The sequence below is a fragment of the Lagenorhynchus albirostris genome, chromosome 7 (genome assembly GCF_949774975.1).
Source record: "Lagenorhynchus albirostris chromosome 7, mLagAlb1.1, whole genome shotgun sequence".
In the NCBI taxonomy this organism is placed as follows: domain Eukaryota; kingdom Metazoa; phylum Chordata; class Mammalia; order Artiodactyla; family Delphinidae; genus Lagenorhynchus; species Lagenorhynchus albirostris.
In genome coordinates, this window is record NC_083101.1 from 89,085,126 (window position 1) to 89,105,676 (window position 20,551).

Sequence of the window (20,551 nt, forward strand, 5' to 3'; positions counted from 1 at the left end):
ATGTGTTTTTAGTGCAAATATGTCCCAAATAATGCATGGACATACTTATACATAAAAAATTTTTTAAATCAAAAAAATTCTTGCATTTCTAGGACACCAACTCATTATTCTGAAAATTGAAAATAAAAGGAAAAACATTTATCCTACATTTTCTATACTTGATGGGAAAAGTTCAGGGTAAAAACTGTTGATGACAGAAATAGAGTTTTGGATAACCAAGTAACTAATAAGGGAAAGTTCTTTACAGAAGACTCACAATAGACAGAGAGAGAAGGACAGAATTAGCAAACTCTTCCTTTGCAACAGTCCTCACTGGCTGCTCAGACAGAGAGCTGAAAGGCTGATGGAGCATTCTGTGAACAGATGAGACTGCACTGCCTTGATCACTGAAAAGAAGTGGGTGGCAGCACCCCTACCCCAAGAAGGAGTCCTGCCAACAACTTGAACACAAATCTAAGCAACCTCTAACCACCCGTTACAGGAACTATTAGGGTCAGAAGAACACGTTAGATGACACCACAGGGACGCTGTCAGCCAAATCCCTAATGTAAGATCTTCCCAAATCGCAAATATGAAAGATTCTCCAGAGAGATTGGTTCAAGGTAGCAGAGTAGAAGGACATGCGCTTACTCCCTCTTGCAAGGGCACCGGAATCACAACTAACTGCTGAATAACCATCGACAGGAAGCCACTGGAACTCACCAAAAAAGATACCCCACATCCAAAGACAAAGGAGAAGCCACAGTGAGATGGTAGGAGGGATGCTATCACAATAAAATCAAATCCCATAACTGCTGGGAGGGTGACTCACAAACCGGAGAACACTTATACCACAGAAGTCCACGCACTGAAGTGAAGGTTCTGAGCCCCACGTCAGGCTTTCGAACCTGGGGGTCCGGCAACAGGAGGAGGAATTCCTAGAGAATCTTTGAAGGCTACCAGGATTTGACTTTGAAGGCTACCAGGATTTGACTGCAGGACTTCAACAGGACTGGGGGAAACAGAGACTCCACTCTTGGAGGGTGCACACAAAGTACGGTGTGCATCGGGACCCAGGGGAAGGAGCAGTGACCCCACTGGAGACTGAACCAGACCTACCTGCTAGTGTTGGAGGGTCTCCTGCAGAGGCGGGGAGTGGATGTGGCTCACCATGAGGACAAGGACACTGGCAGCAGGAGTTCTGGGAAGTACTCCTTGGTGTGAGCCCTCCCAGAGTCTGCCAATAGCCCCACCAAAGAGTCGGGTAGGCTCCAGTGTTGGGTCCCTTCAGGCCAAACAACCAACAGGGAGGGAACCCAGACCCACCCATCAGAAGACAAGTGGATTAAAGTTTTACTGAGCTCTGCCCACCAGAGCAACACCCAGCTCTACCCACCACCAGTCCCTCCCATCAAGAAACTTGCACAAGCCTCTTAGACAGACTCATCCACCAGAGGGCAGACAGCAGAAGCAACAAGAACTACAATCCTGCAGCCTGTGGAACAAAAACCACAGTCACAGAAAGATAGACAAGATGAAAAGGCAGAGGGCAATGTACCAGATGAAGAAACAAGATAAAACCCCAGAAAACCAACTAAATGAAGTGGAGATAGGCAACCTTCCAGAAAAAGAATTCAGAATAATGATAGTGAAGATGATCCAGGACCTTGGAAAAAGAAAGGAGGCAAAGATTGAGAAGATGTAAGAAATGTTTAACAAAGACCTAGAAGAATTAAAGAACAAACAAACAGAGATGAACAATATAATAACTGAATGAAAAATATACTAGAAGGAATCAATAGCAGAACAACTGAGGCAGAAGAACAGATAAGTGACCTGGAAGACATAATGGTGGAATTCACTGCCATGGAACAAAATAAAGAAAAAAGAATGAAAAGAAGTGAAGACAGCCTAACAGACCTCTGGGACAACATTAAACTCAACAACATTCGCATTATAGCGGTCCCAGAAGGGGAAGAGAAGGAGAAAGGACCTGAGAAAATGTTTGAAGTGATTATAGTCGAAAACTTCCCTAACATGGGAAAGGAAATAGCCACTCAAGTCCAGGAAGCACAGAGAGTCCCAAGCAGGATAAACCCAAAGAGAAACACGCCGAGACACACAGTAATCATATTGACAAAAATTAAAGAAAAAGAAAAATTTTTGAAAGCAACAAGGGAAAAATGACAAATAACATACAAGGGAACTCCCATAAGTTTAACGGCTGATTTCTCAGCAGAAACTCTACAAGCCAGAAAAGAGTGGCAGGACATATTTAAAGTGATGAAAGGGAAGAACTTACAACCAAGATTACTCTACCCAGCAAGTATCTCATTCAGATTTGATGGAGAAATCAAAAGCTTTACAGACAAGCAAAAGCTAAGAGAATTCAGCACCACCAAACCAGCTCTACAACAAATGCTAAAGGAACTTTTCTAAGTGGGAAACACAAAAGAAGAAAAGGACCTACAAAAACAAACCCATAACAATTAAGAAAATGGTAATAGGAACATACATACTGATAATTACCTTAAACGTGAATGGATTAAATGCTCCAACCAAAAGACAGAGGCACGCTGAATGGATACAAAAACAAGACCCGTATATATGCTGTCTACAAGAGACACACTTCAGACCTAGGGATACATACAGACTGAAAGTGAGGGGATGGAAAAAGATATTCCATGCAAATGGAAATCAAAAGAAAGCTGGAGTAGCAATACTCCTGTCAGATAAAATGGACTTTAAAATAAAGACTGTTACAAGAGACAAAGAAAGACACTACATAATGATCAAGGGATCAATCCAAGAAGAAGATATAACCATTATAAATATATATGCACCCAACATAGAAGCACCTCAATACATAAAGCAACTGCTAACAGCTATAAAAGAGGAAATCGACAGTAACACAATAATAGTGGGGGATTTTAACACCTCACTTACACCAATGGACAGATCATCCAAACAGAAAATTAATAAGGAAACACAAGCTTTAAATGACACAATAGACCAGATAGATTTAATTGATATTTATACGACATTCCATCTGAAAACAGCAAATTACACTTTCTTCTCAAGTGCACATGGAACATTCTCCAGGATAGATCACATCTTGGGTCACAAATCAAGTCTCAGTAAATTTAAGAAAATTGAAATCATATCCAGCATCTTTTCTGACCACAACACTATGAGATTAGAAATCAAATACAGGGAAAAAAAAGTAAAAAACACAAACACGTGGAGGCTAAACAATATGTTACTAAATAACCAAGAGATCACTGAAGAAATCAAAGAGGAAATCAAAAAATACCTCAAAACAAATGACAATGAAAACACGATGATCCAAAACGTATGGGATGCAGCAAAAGCAGTTCTAAGAGGGAAGTTTATAGCTATACAAGCCTACCTCAAGAAACAAGGAAAATCTCAAATAAACAATCTAACCTTACACCTAAAGGAACCAGAGAAAGAACAAACAAAACCCAAAGTTAGTAGAAGGAAAGAAATCATAAAGATCAGAGCAGAAATAAATGAAATAGAAACAAAGAAAACAATAGAAAAGATAAATAAAACTAAAAGCTCGTTCTTTGCAAAGGTAAACATAACTGATAAACCATTAGCCAGACTCATCAAGAAAAAGAGGGAGAGGACTCAAATCAATAAAATTAGAAATGAAAAAGGAGAAGTTACAACAGACACTGCAGAAATACAAAGCATCCTAAGAGACTACTACAAGCTACTCTATGCCAATAAAATGGACAACCTGGAAGAAATGGACAAATTCTTAGAAAGGTAAAACCTTCCAAGACTGAACCAGGAAGAAATAGAAAATATGAATAGACCAATCACAACTAATGAAATTGAAACTGTGATTAAAAATCTTCCAACAAACAAAAGTCCAGGACCAGATGGCTTCACAGGTGAATTCTATCAAACATTTAGAGAAGAGCTAACACCCATCCTTCTCCAACTCTTCCAAAAAATTGCAGAGGAAGGAACACTCCCAAACTCACTGTATGAGGCCACCATCACCCTGATACCAAAACCAGACTAAGATACTACAAAAAAAAGAAAATTACAGACCAATATCACTGATGAATATAGATGCAAAAATCCTCAACAAAATACTAGCAAACAGAATCCAACAACACATTAAAAGGATCATACACCATGATCAAGTGGGGTTTATCCCAGGGATGCGAGGATTCTTCAATATATGCAAATCAATCAATGTGATACACCATATTAACAAACTGAAGAACAAAAACCATATGATCATCAAAGTAGATGCAGAAAAAGCTTTTGACAAAATTCAATACCCATTTATGATAAAAATTCTCCAGAAAGTGGGCACAGAGGGAACCTACCTCAACTTAATAAACGCCATATACAACAAACCCACAGTAAACATCATTCTCAATGGTGAAAAACTGAAAGCATTTCCTCTAAGATCAGAACAAGACAAGGATGTCCATTCTCACCACTATTATTCAACATAGTTTTGGAAGTCCTAGCCACGGCAATCAAAGAAAAAGAAATAAAAGGAATACAAATTGGAAAAGCAGAAGTAAAACTGTCACTGTTTGCAGATGACATGATACTGTACATAGAGAATCCTAAAGATGCCACCAGAAAACTACTAGAGTTAATCAATGAATTTGGTAAAGTAGCAGGATACAAAATTAATGCACAGAAATCGCTCACATTCCTATACACTAATGATGAAAAATCTGAAAGAGAAATTAAGGAAACACTCCCATTTACCACTGCAACTAAAAGAATAAAATACCTAGGAATAAACCTACCTAAGGAGACAAAAGACCTGTATGCAGAAAACTATAAGACACTGATGAAAGAAATTAAAGATGATACAAACAGATGGAGAGATATACCATGTTCTTGGATTGGAAGAATCAATATTGTGAAAATGACTATACTGCCCAAAGCAATCTACAGCTTCAGTGCAATCCCTATCAAATTACCAATGGCATTTTTTGCAGAACTTGAACAAAAAATCTTAAAATTTGTACAGAGACACAAAAGACCCTGAATAGCCAAAGCAGTCTTGAGGGAAAAAAACGGAGCTGGAGGATTCAGACTCCCTGACTTCAGATTATCTTACAAAGCTACAGTAATCAAGACAATATAGTACTGGCACAAAAACAGAAATATAGATCAATGGAATACGATAGAAAGCCCAGAGATAAACCCATGCACCTATGGTCAACTAATCTATGACAAAGGAGGCAAGGATATAAAATGGAGAAAAGACAGTCTCTTCAATAAGTGGTGCCGGGAAAACCGGACAGCTACATGTAAAAGAATGAAATTAGAACACTCCCTAACACCATACACAAAAATAAACTCGAAATGCATTAGAGACCTAAATGTAAGACTGGACACTATAAAACCCTTAGAGGAAAACATAGGAAGAACACTCTTTGACAAAAATTACAGCAAGATCATTTTTGACCCACCTCCTAGAGTGATGGAAATAAAAACAAAAATAAACAAATGGGACCTAATTAAACTTAAAAGCTTTTGCAAAGCAAAGGAAACTACAAACAAGATGAAAAGACAAACCTCAGAATGGGAGAAAATATTTGCAAACGAATCAATGGACAAAGGATTAATCTCCAAAATATATAAACAGCTCATGCAGCTCAATATTAAAAAAACAAACAACCCAAACCAAAAATGGGCAGATGACCTAAGTAGACATTTCTCCAAAGAAGACATACAGATGGCCAAGAAGCACGTGAAAAGATGCTCAACATCACTAATTATTAGAGAAATGCAAATCAAAACTACAATGAGGTATCATCTCACACCAGTTAGAATGGGCATCATCAGAAAATCTACAAACAAAAAATGCTGGAGAGGGTGTGGAGAAAAGGGAACCCTCTTGCACTGCTGGTTGGAGTGTAAATTGATACAGCCACTATGGAGAACAGTATGGAGGTACCTTAAGAAACTAAAAATAGAATTACCATATGAACCAGCAATCCCACTACTTGGCATACGCCCAGAGAAAACCATAATTCAAAAAGACACATGCACCCCAATGTTCATTGCAGCACTATTTACAATAGTCAGGTCATGGAAGCAACCTAAATGCCCATTGACATATGAATGGATAAGGAAGATGTTGTACATATAAACAATGGAATATTACTCAGCCATAAAAAGGAACGAAATTGGGTCATTTGTAGAGACGTGGATGGATCTAGAGACTGTCATACAGAGTGAAGTAAGTCAGAAAGAGAAAAACAAATATTGTATATTAATGCATATATGTGGAACCTAGAAAAATGGTATAGATGAACCGGTTTGCAGGGCAGAAATGGAGACGCAGATGTAGAGAACAAACATATGGACACCAAGGGGGGAAAGTTGCAGGGCGTTGGGGTGTGTGGTGGTATGAATTGGGAGATTGGGATTGACATATATACACTAATATGTATTAAATAGATAACTAGTAAGAACCTGCTGTATAAAAAAATAAATAAAATTAAATTAAAAAAAGAAAAAAAAAGCAAGATTCTCCAGGACTAACAACCCCATTTCTCCAACAAACCAAGGGAATGGAAAGGGGATGGGGGCTGTTACAGAAGAGACTGAAGGGACATCAAACCCAAATGTAGTGTGTGGTCTTGTTTAGATTCAGAGTCAAACATCCAAATATAAAAAGGTGTTCTTGAGGCAACTGGGGAGAATTTAGGTGGTCTTAGGTGATTTTAAGGAATTATTGTTAGTGTCGTAAAGTGCAAGATGGAACTGTGATTATATACTTATTTAAACTGTCTGTTAGCGCTGTGTACTGGAGTTTTCATGGGCGAAATGATGTATGTACCAGAGACTTGCCTTCAAATACTTGGGGGAGGGGGAGTTGGGGAGACAGGAACACAGCCAAAAGCTGATGGGTTTTGTGACCAGTACTGGGTACATGAGGGTTCACTGCTTATTTCTCTCATTTTGTGTGTGTATGAAAAGTTGCATAATAAAAAAATTAAGAGGTGAAAGAAAGACATTTACAACGGAAACCTCTGGACCGTCTCCTCCCCTATTCAGTAAGCTGCTTCCCACTCCTGTAAGCACAACTGGTTGGGGGGTTGGGGGGAGGCAGGAACTGCGGCAGACCTGGCCCTGCCCTTTGCAGCTGGCTGAGCCTGGGGCCTGGATGACAGAGTTGTGAGCAGGACAACACTAACTCCTATGCAGAAACAGCTTAGAAAAATGCCTGGCACCTGGTAGACACTCACTAGTTATTAACTGTTATTACAGGTGCTACAACATGGCAGAGACAGTCCTGGACTGTGGTCATTCCCAGACTGAAAACATGAGTCCCTTCTTCCTCCCTGCCACAAGCCAGCCAGGCTTGGGTTCTCCCCTGGTGGGCTTCGGCTCCAGAGAAGGCGTGTTTCCCACCCCGCCCCCTGTTCTCTGGAATGCCACTGGCTTCCTGTGTGGCTTGTACAGACGATCTCATTTAATCCTCACACCCATCTGCCCCCTGCCCCCCATTCATAAGCCTTACAGATGCAGAGGGTCAAGAGCTCAGTGATGGAACAACTCGTCTGAGGGTTTCAGCACCTGTGCCCTCTCCTGCCCAGTGTGCGGCCAGAGCTGGCCTGGGCATTTGCCTTTTCAGGGTCTTTCCTCTCCCCTCTCCTCACTGGCCACCCAGGCATCCCTGTGAACACCCCAATCCCCAGCAACCATGAGGGCCTCAGAGCCACGGCTGTGAGGCCACCAGCCCTGCCAAGGTCACTGCAAGCACGTGCTAGCCTCTCTGTGCCAGATGATGTCCCAGCACATACAAGCACTTCATCCACCCAGAGGTGTCCTGACCGAGGGTGTCCACAGCACTGGGAGCTGCCAGGGAACACAAGACAGGGCGCCAATAGCACCAGCTAGAACCCAAAGGGATCCAGAAGAGGAGGTAGTCCTGGGGCCATGGGACGGCGTGTCCAGGGCAGACAAGGGAGGTCAGCCCCCAGGTTGGCCCCAGCAGAGGCTGAGGAGGACATGGCACGAACATCAGGAACTGTGGACAACACAGCTGGGGCCCTCCCAGGCATGACTATCATTAGCGCCCAACAGTACTATAGCTGGCAGAACCCAGGGGTCCCCACGAAGCCCCCATTTTGTGGGCAGAGTAACTGAGAAGGGAAGGGGCCTGGGTCCCGCATCATTTGCTGGGGCATGGGGTCTCATTCTAAGAAGAGCACCCAGAACGGAACAAGGAGACCCAGAGTCACACTGGCTCACATGGCTCTGAGACACAGTCAGGGCCTAGGCAGCGTATACAGGGACTCCTGGCTCAGGGAGCCCACAACTCACTTGCAGGAGAGGGCACTTACCCACGTAGTTCTCGACGTCGCTGACATAGAAGGTGGGGGCTGGGACCGCCAGGCCCAGCCCATCTTTCTTGGGGACAAGGATGGGCTCGGTGAAGCCATGCTCTTCCATGTAGCCCAGCGTGAGCTGGTTGCCCGTCACGCGGGCCACCACGTCTTCCGCGCTGCAGGGAAATACAAGTCAGGGGTCACATCAAGCCCAGGTCCCAGCCTCCATGATAGGCCTGGACAGGGCCTCAGGGCTACAGACACGGAGCCTGAGCTCCCGGCACACACCACCCATGCCCCAGAAGGAGGACCTGCCACGGTGCCACACTCAGTGGTCACAGGGCAGCCACAAGGTAGACATGACAGGGTCCCACACACTCATCACAGACAGGAACCTTGAGGTCCAGGAGGTCTGGGCACCTGTCCAGGGCCGTGGTGAGTAGAGAATGGGGACACACTGCACCCATCCCTCTTACTATGGCAGAGGGAGCCTCCAGACATGTGAGCGAGATCCCTCCCCCACCTCCCTTGCTCTCCACTCACCCTCCACTCGATAATATTCCTCTCAAGTGCTCAGAGATCAGACCCCTGCATGGGGGTAGGTCTAAGGACACAGCGGATGGAGATAAACCCCTTTACAGAGAGAACCTACCCCCTGGACAAGCCAAACACAGGACCCAGGGCTGGGCTGGGATGCTGTGGTCAGTAGCTCTCCTGCCTCCCTGTGTGTCGGATGCTGCCCTGGGCGCCAGAGACCTGTGGGTCCCAGCTGGAAAGACCCCTGTGTGGTGACGCTGGAGAGGGGCTTTCATCAGATGAGCATGCAAGGCCATTAACCCACAGCTGAGAGCAGTGCTGTGGTGGAGACAGCAGGAAGCAGTGTCAGACTGGGCCTGTCGAAGCCTGGGGGAACAGGAGTGAGAGGGGCAGGGCTCTGAGTAGAAGGAATATACCAGCAAAGGCCTTGGAGGGAGGAGGATGTGGCAAGTGTGAGGAATAAGAAGGACCTGGGGGGCTGGGGGCGGGGGGGGGGGGGCAAGCACCCAGGTCGGTGAGGTGGTGGGCCAGGCCACCTCATGCCAAGAGCACTGGGGAGCCACTGGACAACTTGAGAAGGGCAGTGATGGTCAGAGATTCATCTGGCTGCTGTGCGGATGTACAGTGGACAGCACCAGGACCAGGGTGGGGCAGGGCAACCACGGAGGAGGAGGCTCAGCATGTGGTGCCTGGACCAGAAGGTGACAGTGAGAGGGAGGTGGTGGACTCAGGAGATCAGATGGGGGTGGGAGAACAGGGGGAGGGAAAGGTGAATGGCCAAGGGACTGGCCTGAGTGACCAAGGGACCGGGGCCACTGACTGAGGCCTGGAGGTGGGGCAGGAATGGGGGTGGGGGCAGATCCAGAGCTGAGTAGGAACACACTTGTTGGGATTGGCCAGTGGATGCACCAGTTGGACAGACAGGTCAGGAGCTCAGAAGGACTAGTGGCTGGAGAAAGAAGTTGAGGAGCTGCTGGCCAAGAGACAATCTATGAGGCCAGGGAAAAAGATGGTGGGGATCGAGCAGAGTTCCCAGAATCCCTCAGGGAGAGTCGTCAGCAGGGAAGGAGGCCGGGCAGGGAAGGACAGCCAGCAGAGCATGGTGGCATGGTCTCTACAGAGGACAGGACTCAAGGAGAGGGGACTGCACCACTGCTACGGGTTGACAAGGGTCAGTTAAGGTGAGGACTGAAGAGTGATCCTGGGATTTGACACCATGGTGACAGAGTCTTAGGGATAAATCAGAAGGAGTGAGTGGAGGGTGAGGAAGAAGAAGTAGTGTGGTGGGCAACTGCTGTGAGAAGCTCTGGGAGTACTGGGACAGCACAGAGTCAGCTGTGGAAGCTACAAGGCAGCCAGAGGTAGAAGGTCGCCCTTGATAAACTGGAATCCCAAGCTCTTGTCTCACTAGTGAGAGTTCCAAATTCACACCCATGGATTGGGTCTGGAACTGTGAAACTCATGAGGACCCAGCAAGAGGCAAACACGAGGGCTTCCCTGGTGGCGCAGTGGTTGAGAGTCCGCCTGCCCATGCAGGGGACACGGGTTCGCGCCCCAGTCCGGGAAGATCCCACATGCCGCTCGGAGCGGCTGGGCCCGTGAGCCATGGCCGCTGAGCCTGCGCGTCCGGAGCCTGTGCTCTGCAACGGGAGAGGCCACAGCGGTAAGAGGCCCGCATACAGCAAAAAAAAAAAAAAAAAAAGAGGCAAACACAAAACCATCCTGTAGGGACACCTCAGAGCCCAGGGCAGACTGGCTGCCATGGCAATGATGCCCTCTGAAGATCACACCTCACAGAAGGAGGTGAACCCCCAGGAGGGAGAGCCAGCAGCCTCATCTGCCCAGAAGAGTAGATCCCAAGAACTGAGGATAATAGGATAATTGAAAAGGCCATTTTAAGACAAGTACATTAAACACATCCAAAGGGATAAAGAGGGGATAAGGCAAAGAACAGAGAAGGAGGAAAAGAACAGGCAACAGTAAAAAGGAATAGAAATTGTAGAAAAAAAAATATGATGATTGAAATTTTTTAAAACTCAGTAGATACATTAAATGGTAGCTGGCTGAAAAAAAATAGTGAATTTGATGAAAAGATCTGAAAAATAAGACAGAATGGGGAAGAAGTGTTATTAAAAGAGAAAACAGGACATTTTTCAGAATTGCGATAAAATATGACACCTCAAATTAAAGGCACTTACTGAGTCCTGAACAGGATAAATAAAAACAAATGCACATTAGAAGCACTGCAGTATACCTATAGTATATTAAAAATGAGAAAACAATCTCAAAAGTTTTCAGAGAAATAAACAGATTATTTACCAAAAATGAAAATGAAACAAAACAAAAACTCCAGCGGCTAGACTGATATCAGTAACAATAAATGTCAAAAGACAACAAAATAGTATTTCCAAAAAGTTCAAGGAAAATAACTTTTACTCTAGAATTTTAGAGCCATTTTAGAAAATTAGAATCACGCAAGAATAAAGACAAAATATTTTCAGACACAGAGAATATTTTTATAGGCCTTTTCTGAAAGAACTACTAACAGATAAAATTCAACAAGGAGGAAACCAAATCTAGAAGGAAGGAGTGGGCTTCAAGAAATAATGGAAAACTGATCTACAGATTCCACACAATCCCTGTCAAAATACCAGCTGACTACTTTGCAGAAACTGACATGCTGAACTTGGAATGCTGAATGAAATACAAGGCACCCAGATAACCAAAACAGTCTTTAAAAAGAAGAAAGTTGGAGGGTACTTCCCAATTTCAAACTTCACTACAAAGCTACAGTAATCAAGATTGTGTGGTACTGGCATAATATGAGACATATGGATCAATGGAACAGAACTGAGGGTCCAGAAATAAACCCAAACATCTATGGTCCATTGTTTTTCATCAAGGGTACCAAGATAATTCAATGGCGAAAGAATAGGCATTTCAATAAATGGTGCATGGGAGAACTGGATATCCACATGCAACGGAATGAAGTTGGACCTTTACCTCACACCATATACAAAAATTAACTCAAAATGAGTTAAAGGCATAAATATAAGAGCTAAAGCTATAAAACTTTTAGAAGAAAACATAGGCATAAATCTTCATGACCTTGAATTTGGCAATGGTTTGGTTTTGTCTAAAACAAAAGCACAAGCAACAACAGAAAAAATAAATAAATTAGATTTAATCAAAATTTAAAACTTTTGTGCTTCAAAAGACACCAAGAAAGTGAAAAGACAACCCACAAAAGTGGAGAAAGTATTTGCACATCATATATCTGGTAAGGGACTTGTATCTAAAATACATAAAGAACTCTTACAATTCAATAATAAAAAGACAAAAAAAGAAACTTTTAATGGGCAAATGACAAATGGCCAACAAGAACATGAAAAGATGCTCAACATCACTAGTCATCAGGGAAATGCAAATTAAAACCACAGTGAGAGACCACTTCACAACTACAGGATAGGTAGAATCAAGAAGTCAGATAAGGGACTTCCCTGGTGGTCCACCAGCAAAGAATCCGCCTTCCAACTCAGGGGACGCGGGGTTTGATCCCTGGTCAGAGAGCTAAGATCCCACATGCTGCGGGGCAACTAAGCTGGCTCACCACAACTACTGAGCTCGCACGCCTCAACGAGAGAGAGAAAACCCACATGCCACAACTAGAGAAAAGCCCGCTAGAGAGAAGCCCACACGCCACAACTAGAGAGAAGCCCGTGCTTCTCAACGCAAGATCCTACATGCCTCAACAAAGATCCCGCATGCCTCAACAAAGATCCCACGTGCCGCAACTAAGACCCAACGCAGCCAGAAAAAAAAAAGTCAGATAATAACAAGTTCTGGTGAATTGAAACCTTCAGCCGCTGCTGGTGGGAATGGAAAGTGATACAACCATTTTAGAAAACAGTGTGGCAGTTCCTCAAACAATTAAATATTGAGTTACTCCTAAAAAAAAATGAAAATATATGTCCAAACAAAATATTTTACAAGAACATTTATAGTAGAATTCTTCACAGTAGCTCCAAATCAGAAATAACCCAAATGTCCATCAGCTGACGAATGGATAAACAAAATGTGGTCTATACATACAACGGAATATTATTCGGCCATAAAAAAGGAACAAAGCACTGACACTTGCTACACCCTGGATGAACCTTGAAGACATTATGCTACGTGAAATAAGCCAGTCACAAAGGCCACATATTATATGATTTCACTTTGATGAAACGTTCAGAATAGGCAAAGCTACAGTGACAGAAAGCAGATTAGTGATAGGACTTTGGGGAGAAGTGGGGAGGAATGAGGATGATAAAGCTACAGGTTTTTTTCTGAGGTGATGGAAACATTCTAAAACTGACTGGTGGTGGTGCAGAGCTGTGAATACACTGAACTGTACTCTTTAAATGGATGGATTGTATGGTGTATGAATTATATCTCAATAAAGGTGGAAAAAAAGAAAATAAAAAAGAAGCCAGAGAGGAAAAATACCTTATCCACTGAGCAGCAAGGCTAAGAGTTACACTGAATTTCTCACCAGAAACCATGCACTCAAATCGAGCATGGGATGAGACATTTAAAGTGTTAAAAGAAAAAACCCACCAACTTAGAATTCTGTGTCCATCAAATTATCCTTCAAAAGTGAAGAAGTAGTAAAGACTTTGTAAAGACTTTGTCAGACAAACAGAAACTGTCTTCCAGCTGTGAAGGGACAAGGGTGTTTCAGAGCAGCTGTCTGTACAACCTCACGTCCATGCAGTCACGGTGCCCCCCTCACCAGAAACCATTTCCTGTGGCCCTGATCCTGCTCTCTGCCCTCGGTCCTCATATAGGACAAGGCTGCGCAGGGGGAGGGCGTGCTCTAAGAAGACCTAGGGACACCCCACCAGGCCATGGACACAGAGGAAAGCCCACAGCCATTTGACACCAGGACCTGTCACCTCCAGAGGATGGTCTCAGGCTGGATGCCAGCCCCCACTCCTGGTCCATAAAATGGGGACGGTAGCCTCTCTCTCAGGAAGGTTCCATGGGAAGGCCCATACCAGGTGGGGGAGGTAGGTCCCTTCCCTCCCGGGCTGTGAAGAGGGTCCCCATAAACTGTCCTCGGAGGTGCTGCGAAGGGAGAGATCAGCCCCCATGCCGGGAGCACCTGGAGTTTCGGGGACTGTGCTGCTCCCCCAGAGGGAAACCCATGGCCCTGGAGCCCTAGTGGTGGGGTACGTATCCAGACCTCGGAGGGAGCAGGCAGGCTGGAGAGGAAAAGGCTGCCACCTGCTCACCTGGGAAAGGTCCGACTCCGCAACTCCTTGATGAAGAGCTGGCTGCCATTCTGCACGGGCTTCACTTCGGGAGTCTGCCCCGGGCCATGTTTGTGCCAGGTTCGCTTCTTTTTCACTGTGGGGGAACAAGAGGCAGGTCATCACCCACAGCCCCCTCCCCTTGCCTCCAGGGACCCGGCCGGGAGGACAGCCACCGTGAATGCCGCAAGACTCAGACCCCTCAGAGGCAAAGAACTTGGGGTTCCCTGTCCCTGGCCCACCCCGCCTCCCCTGCCTCTCAGGACCCCAAGTTGTCACATGGTCAGGAGCCCCCACCCTCCACATCCTTGAGTCACAGCCCCCACCTCACCTCCCGACCTGCCAGCTCAGACGATGCACCCGAAAGCTGGGGCCTTCCTGGGACCCCATGTCACTCAGCACTCAGTCTGCTGAGAACTCGTCAGAGGCACCTCCTGAGAAGGTCCCACTAAGGCTCACTATTCAGGACCCCTCCCACCTGGCCTCCCCTCAGATTTGCCCTCAAACAGCACCAACCCTGTCCTTCCCTGCTGGGACCTTTGCTGCCATGACAGACCACAACTCACAGGCAGGGCAGGCCAGCGTCACCTGCTGTGCCCTCTGCCCTCCCCACCCCCTGCCCACTCCCTCAGGCTGTCCTATTGTCACACATGCTCCAAGGGCACTGGACACACCCACCTTGGACTTTTTACAAGTGAGCATACACACCTGTCTCTACTAGGCTGTGACACGTGTGCACACACATACACATGCATGCGCACCCACACACAAGCACACATGCCCCTACTGGACTGGGACAGGCACGTGCACACTAGCACACACATACACACACACACACACACACACACAAGCGCAAACGCGCACACGCATACACACTACCGTTTGCCCCTACTGGACTTTGAGCCCCCAGAGGGAAGGAAGCTATTTCCTTGATACCCTTGCCCCCATTCAGGGCAGCCACAGATAACTCGGTGAGTGAAGATGGGCCAGGCATGGAGACCATCCCTGGGGGCTGCCTGGAAGGGTTTGAAACAGGCTGAGATGAGACTGGAGGTGAGGGAGAGCTGGTGGGGCCCTCAGGGTGCCTGTCCTTCACAGATGGGGACAGGGTGGGGGCTGCAGTCCTCCTGCATCCCGGTGGTTGTGGGGATGAAGGGAGCTGACAACTGCCCCTCAGTAGGACCTGCCTAAAGCAAGAAGGGGAAAGCGCTAGGCGGATGGTGGCTGAGCTGTCCTCTGTTCCAAACCACCACCCCTTCCCTGTCTCATCAAGTCATAGCTCCTTGAGACTGTCTCCTACAACAGGTGATATTTACATCATGCTTGGTCTCCAAGACCAAGGTGTGAGTGCATACTATGGAAATCTGTCGAGATCCTACGAAGGGAGGTCTGGAGCTGGAACTTCTGGTGGCCGCACCAGGCACAGACAGGAGATCCAAAGGGATCCAACTATCTTGTAGTCATGCGACCCTAGGCAAGTTACTAGGTATCTCTCTGCTTCATCATTAATGCTAGTCCTGGCTTCCCAGGCTCCTCGTGAGCATGGAGTGCCCTGTGTCAGAAGGCCATGTGGGGAAACCAAGTCTTGGAGGGGGCATGCAGCCCAGCGATAACAGACATGCAGGGGAGCAGTGGGCAGCAGGAGAGAGAAGCAGCATCTCCACTGCCTGCCAGGAGCTGGGCCTGAGAAGTGCATGCTGACCAGGGGCCAGTGGCAGTCCTGGGCCACCTGGGCTTCCCAGGCCCTCACTCGGGACTGGGCAGCTCCAAGAACCTCGTGGAGAGGCTGGAATACACCTGATACTGTGGCTGGAGCAGGTATGCTGGGACAACAGCCAAAGATGAAGCTGTGAGGCAGGGTCTGAGCTCCATGGGGCTACCCTTGAACGCCTCTGCAGCCCTGGCTGGTGGGCTCCCTCCCTCCCCAGGTCCCATGACCCTCCTAAGCCCAGAGGCTGAGCCTTCTCCTGCCTATGGTGGCCCAAGGCACCCTCTGACAAGGTGCCCAGGAGACAGCAGGAAGCTGGTGGGTCTCAGTGGGCCCCCCGGGTTATGGGGGCAAGAGGTGTCCCTAAGGCATTCAGCACCAGAGCCCGGCCCACCGTCCTAAGCGTGGTTCATCCCACCAGGAAGATGTGACAGCTACACCCGCCTCAGGCAGGAGGAAAGTAAGAAATTAGTAAGTAACCTCTTAAGCAGTCATAGCGCTAACAAGAGGCAACACCAGGGTTCAGAACCCCTTTAAGGGCCATGTCACCCGCTTCCCGTGAGCCTTCGTGTCAGTAAGGATACCTTGCCGAGTTCCCACAGGGACTCCTGGGTCTCACTCTAAATCTGTGAATTGCGTAAACCTGTGGGCCTGAGGGTCACAGACCAAAATCAGTCCAAGGGACAGGTGGCAACAGCGTGGGGAGAGAACCCCGAGATCTGGTAAGACACGCAAAGCTAGAGGGATATGGCCTCAGGCCCAGCTCACCCTGGGAACTCCGCCTCCATCCCATCATGGTGCTCCATTCCCCAACTCTATCCTGTTCTGGTCCTCCCCCTGCCATCCCACCTCACTGAGCCCGTCACAAATCTCACCCAGGCCAGGGCAAGGAAAGGAGGCAGGCTCATGGGCTTAGGTGGCCCCCAGGGGGCACAGGGTCATCGAGGGGCCTTACTGTGGAAGGTGTGACTGGAATCCAAGCAGAAAAAACGAACCAGTGTGTCACAGACAGGCTCTGGTCAGGGCACACACATGTAAAATAAAGGGTGATGGGCAATCTAGGAGTGCACACTGGCGGAAGATGCTAAAACCAGTGCCTTCGTCCCTGATGGGCACACGGGCCTCAATAACAACAAGAAGTCTGGTTCACAGAATTTACAAATCACATATGCACACACACACGCATGCACACATGCCAGACACACATACACACACACAGCCAAGGAGGGGCTGCCAGGTCCTGCCAGGCTGAAGTCCCACACTGTCTGCTGATCTAGAACAGCGCTCACAGAGGTGGCCCTACCCCCCACCCTCCCTGAGCACCTCCCAGGGTAGCGCCTACCCAGGCACTCAGCTCTATATGGCAGGGGGTTGTCTCCCGGCCCCAGCCCTGATCAGCCCCCCACCCCACACCCAGGGCCACGAGATGCAGGACCTGGGTCCACACCCTGTTTGTCTCTCCTAGGCCCTGAGCTTTCCTGGAGGTTCATGAGGTGCCAGAAATTCAGGTTAAGCCATGGGGTGACAGTCATCCTCCTGTATCTGCTGCAAAGCAGTTACCAGGAGGATCGGGTCGTTTAAGGGAGTTGTGTTGTGAGCATCAGTGCTGCCAACTTCTAGGGGTATGAGGGTAAGTCAGGAACTTGAGAATCTTCATGCCTAGGAAGTTCAGAAGCCACCAGGCCTTTTCTTCTTCATCTTCTCATGCATTTACCTCATGCCCACATGCGCTGGAGGGCAGAGCACAAGAGCCGAAATGAATACAGCTCCCATGGTCACTTAGTGATGATGGGGCACAGGCCAGGCACAAAGAGAGGCCCAAGAAAAGTCAAGGAGAGGTGAGACCCCACTTCACCCAGCTTCCCAAGGGGCTGGGCTGGGCTCCCTTGGCTGGCCACGACTCACAGAACAGGGGTGCTGGAGGTGGGCTTTCACCCTGTGCTGGTGTCCTCCCTCTATGCCCACTGGATCCACAGGACTCACTCCACAAGGGCTACAGGGGTCCAGCCCCAGAAGGTCATGGCACTTCCCCCACGTAGACCCGGCCTTAGAACTTGCCACCCAGCCATGATGTGGGCCACCCTGGAGGAGCCTGTGCCTTGGGGAGCCCCCACTGGGCCTCCCACACCCCCAGAGGGCCAGATGGAAGGGGAGGAGGATAAAGTCCTTGTAATGCACAAATAGTTTGAGAAAGGGAATTCTTTTGCATTTCAAAAATACAAAATTCCTTGGCTGTATACTTCAATTAAAAAAAAAACAACTATTATTTTTCCTCCCTGTACTCTTACTTATTAATAATGTAGAACTGACAGGAAATAAAATGTTTTTCATTGCTGGAAGAAAAAAAGAGAGAGAGAGAAAGGTGAACACCTTAGATTCCATGCAGGGGGTGCTAGAGAAGGGAAGGAGAGCAAATCTGCAACAATGCACATTCCTGGACCCCTGCAGAGAGATGGCCAGCTGGGCAGAGCTGGGCAGGGCTGGGATGGATGGTCCCTTGGACATTTCCCAGCCTATGTACCCATCTCAGGTTGCCTGGTCACTGCAAATGCTGGACTTTGCAACCCCTGCCCAGGCCTTTGAAGGCTGGTGGGCTCTTTGCAAAGGCTGTGAGGGGCCCCAGCTGCATGTGCAGGCAGGAGATGACCAGGAGGGGCCACAGTGGGCCCAGCACGGCCATGAGGGGCAATAAATGAGGCAGGAGGTGGTTCCTAGATACCAGAGTCCCCTGGCTGCAACTACACAGGGCGGTTCACGTCAGCAAGGTGGGGTCCAGTTGGGGTTGGGGTCAAGGCCAAGCAGAGACCCTGCCCCCATTGTCAGATCCAAGGAGCAGCAGCATGGTGCTATACTTACGGGTGGACTTCCCATGGGTTTTCTCACAGTTTGGGCAGTGGTATATGTCGATGTCTGGGGCCTCCTCCTCTTCCACTCCAACACAGCTGAAACGCAGGAGAAACAGACATCATTAACCAGCAGTCAGCTGACTCCTCAAGAGCTTCCCCTGCAAAGATCTGCAACACCTCCCACTCACTTTTCAAGAGGAAGGGCAGGGTAGCATGAGGGCAGGTGGGGCAGAGTGTGTGTGGGGACAGTGGCCCACATGGATGGGATGGGAGACTCGAAGTGGAGAGGGAGGGTCAAGGAAGACCTCACCATATGTGACTGGGAAAGGCAGAGGGAACCAGCCATCCTTTGGGCCTGCCTCCATGAGGGCCATTACTGCCCTGTCCCCACAGAGCCCAGGGAGGTTGAGGCGGGGGGTGGGGGGGGCGTGTCTCAGAGCCAGGGCACCCCCACCATTTCACCATAGGCAGTTTGCAGCCATAGGCAGGGCCCCTCCTGACCCCGTGAAGGGGATGGCTTTAAGTCACCTTCCCCAGGGAGCTGTACCACGGTGCTGGAACAGCTGGATATCAAAACGGTGACGTTGAACCCCTACCTCACACAATATACAAAAAATTAACTGAAGATGGATTAACAATCTAAATATAAGAGCTAAAACTATAACACCCTTAGAAGAAAACACAGGCGTGAATCTTCATGACCTTGGATTTGGGCATGGATTCCTAGAAATGACACCAAAAGCACAAGAAACAAAAGGAAAAAGACATAAATTAGACATCATCAAACTTTAAAACTTTTCTGCATTAAAGGACACTATCAAGAAAGTGAAAAGGCACTATGCAGAATGGGAGAAAATATTTGCAAATCATATTACCTGATAAGGGTCTATCATGCAGAATGCATAAAGAACTTTACAACAAAAAGACAAATCAATTTAAAAATGGTCAAAGGATCTGAATAGACATTTCTCCAAAGAAGAAATACAAATGGCCAAGAAGCTCATGAAGAGAAGCTCAACATCCTTAAGTCATCTGGATGCCACTGAAATGCAAATCAAAACCATGAGATACCACTATACACTCACTAGGATGGCAAACAGGAAACTAGCAAGTGCTGGTGAAGATGTGGAGAAATTAGAACCCTCTCACATTCATGGTAGGAACATAAAATGGTACATCTTCTATGCAAAACAGTATGGTGGTTCCTCAAAAAGTTAAACAGAAAATTATAATATGACCTGGCAATTCCACTCCAAGGTATAGACCCGCAAAGAACTAAGAACAGTTTCTCAAACAAATCCTTGTATACAAATGTTAACAGCAGCATTAGTCACAATAGCCAAAAGATGGAAGCAACCCAAATGTCTGTCAACTGATGAATGGCTAGACAAATTGCAGTGCCGCCATACAATGGAGTAGTATTCAGCCTTAAAAAGGAATGAAGTGCTGATGCACACTACAACAAGGATGAGCCTCAAAAGCATTGTGCTGAGTGAAGGAAACCAGACACAGAAGGCCACACATTGTGATTCCATTTACATGATCATGCCCAGAATAGGTAAATGCAGAGAGACAGAGGCCGACTGGCAGCACCAGAGGGTGGGCACAGAGGGGAATGGGGAGTGACTGTTTAGTGCACACAGAGTTTCCTTTTGGTATGAAAATGTTCTGGAACTAGACAGAGGTGATGGTTGCACAACACTGTGAATGTATTAAATGCCACCAAATTGTTCGCTTTAAAATGGTTTAATTTTATGTGATGTGAATTTTATCTCAAAAAAGAAAGAGAAAAGAACCTGGTGGCCCTGGGAGAGTGACACCACCCATCATCAC

At 47.1% G+C, this 20,551-nt stretch overlaps 1 protein-coding gene across 4 annotated transcripts in view; it reads right to left on the bottom strand.

The window, feature by feature from the left end:
- PHF2 (PHD finger protein 2) overlaps nucleotides 1-20,551 on the bottom strand; it is a 94,422-nt gene that overhangs the window by 23,963 nt on the left and 49,908 nt on the right. For all 4 annotated transcript variants that reach the window (XR_009541649.1, XM_060155431.1, XM_060155432.1 and 1 more), the window contains exons 2-4: nucleotides 18,729-18,814; nucleotides 14,147-14,261; nucleotides 8,346-8,506 (exon numbers count right to left, since the gene is read on the bottom strand). Coding sequence is in view for 3 of the 4 variants with exons in the window: in XM_060155431.1 (XP_060011414.1) it covers nucleotides 8,346-8,506; nucleotides 14,147-14,261; nucleotides 18,729-18,814 (362 nt within the window). In the remaining variant the exon portion in view is untranslated. The remainder of the gene's footprint in view (nucleotides 1-8,345; nucleotides 8,507-14,146; nucleotides 14,262-18,728; nucleotides 18,815-20,551) is intronic.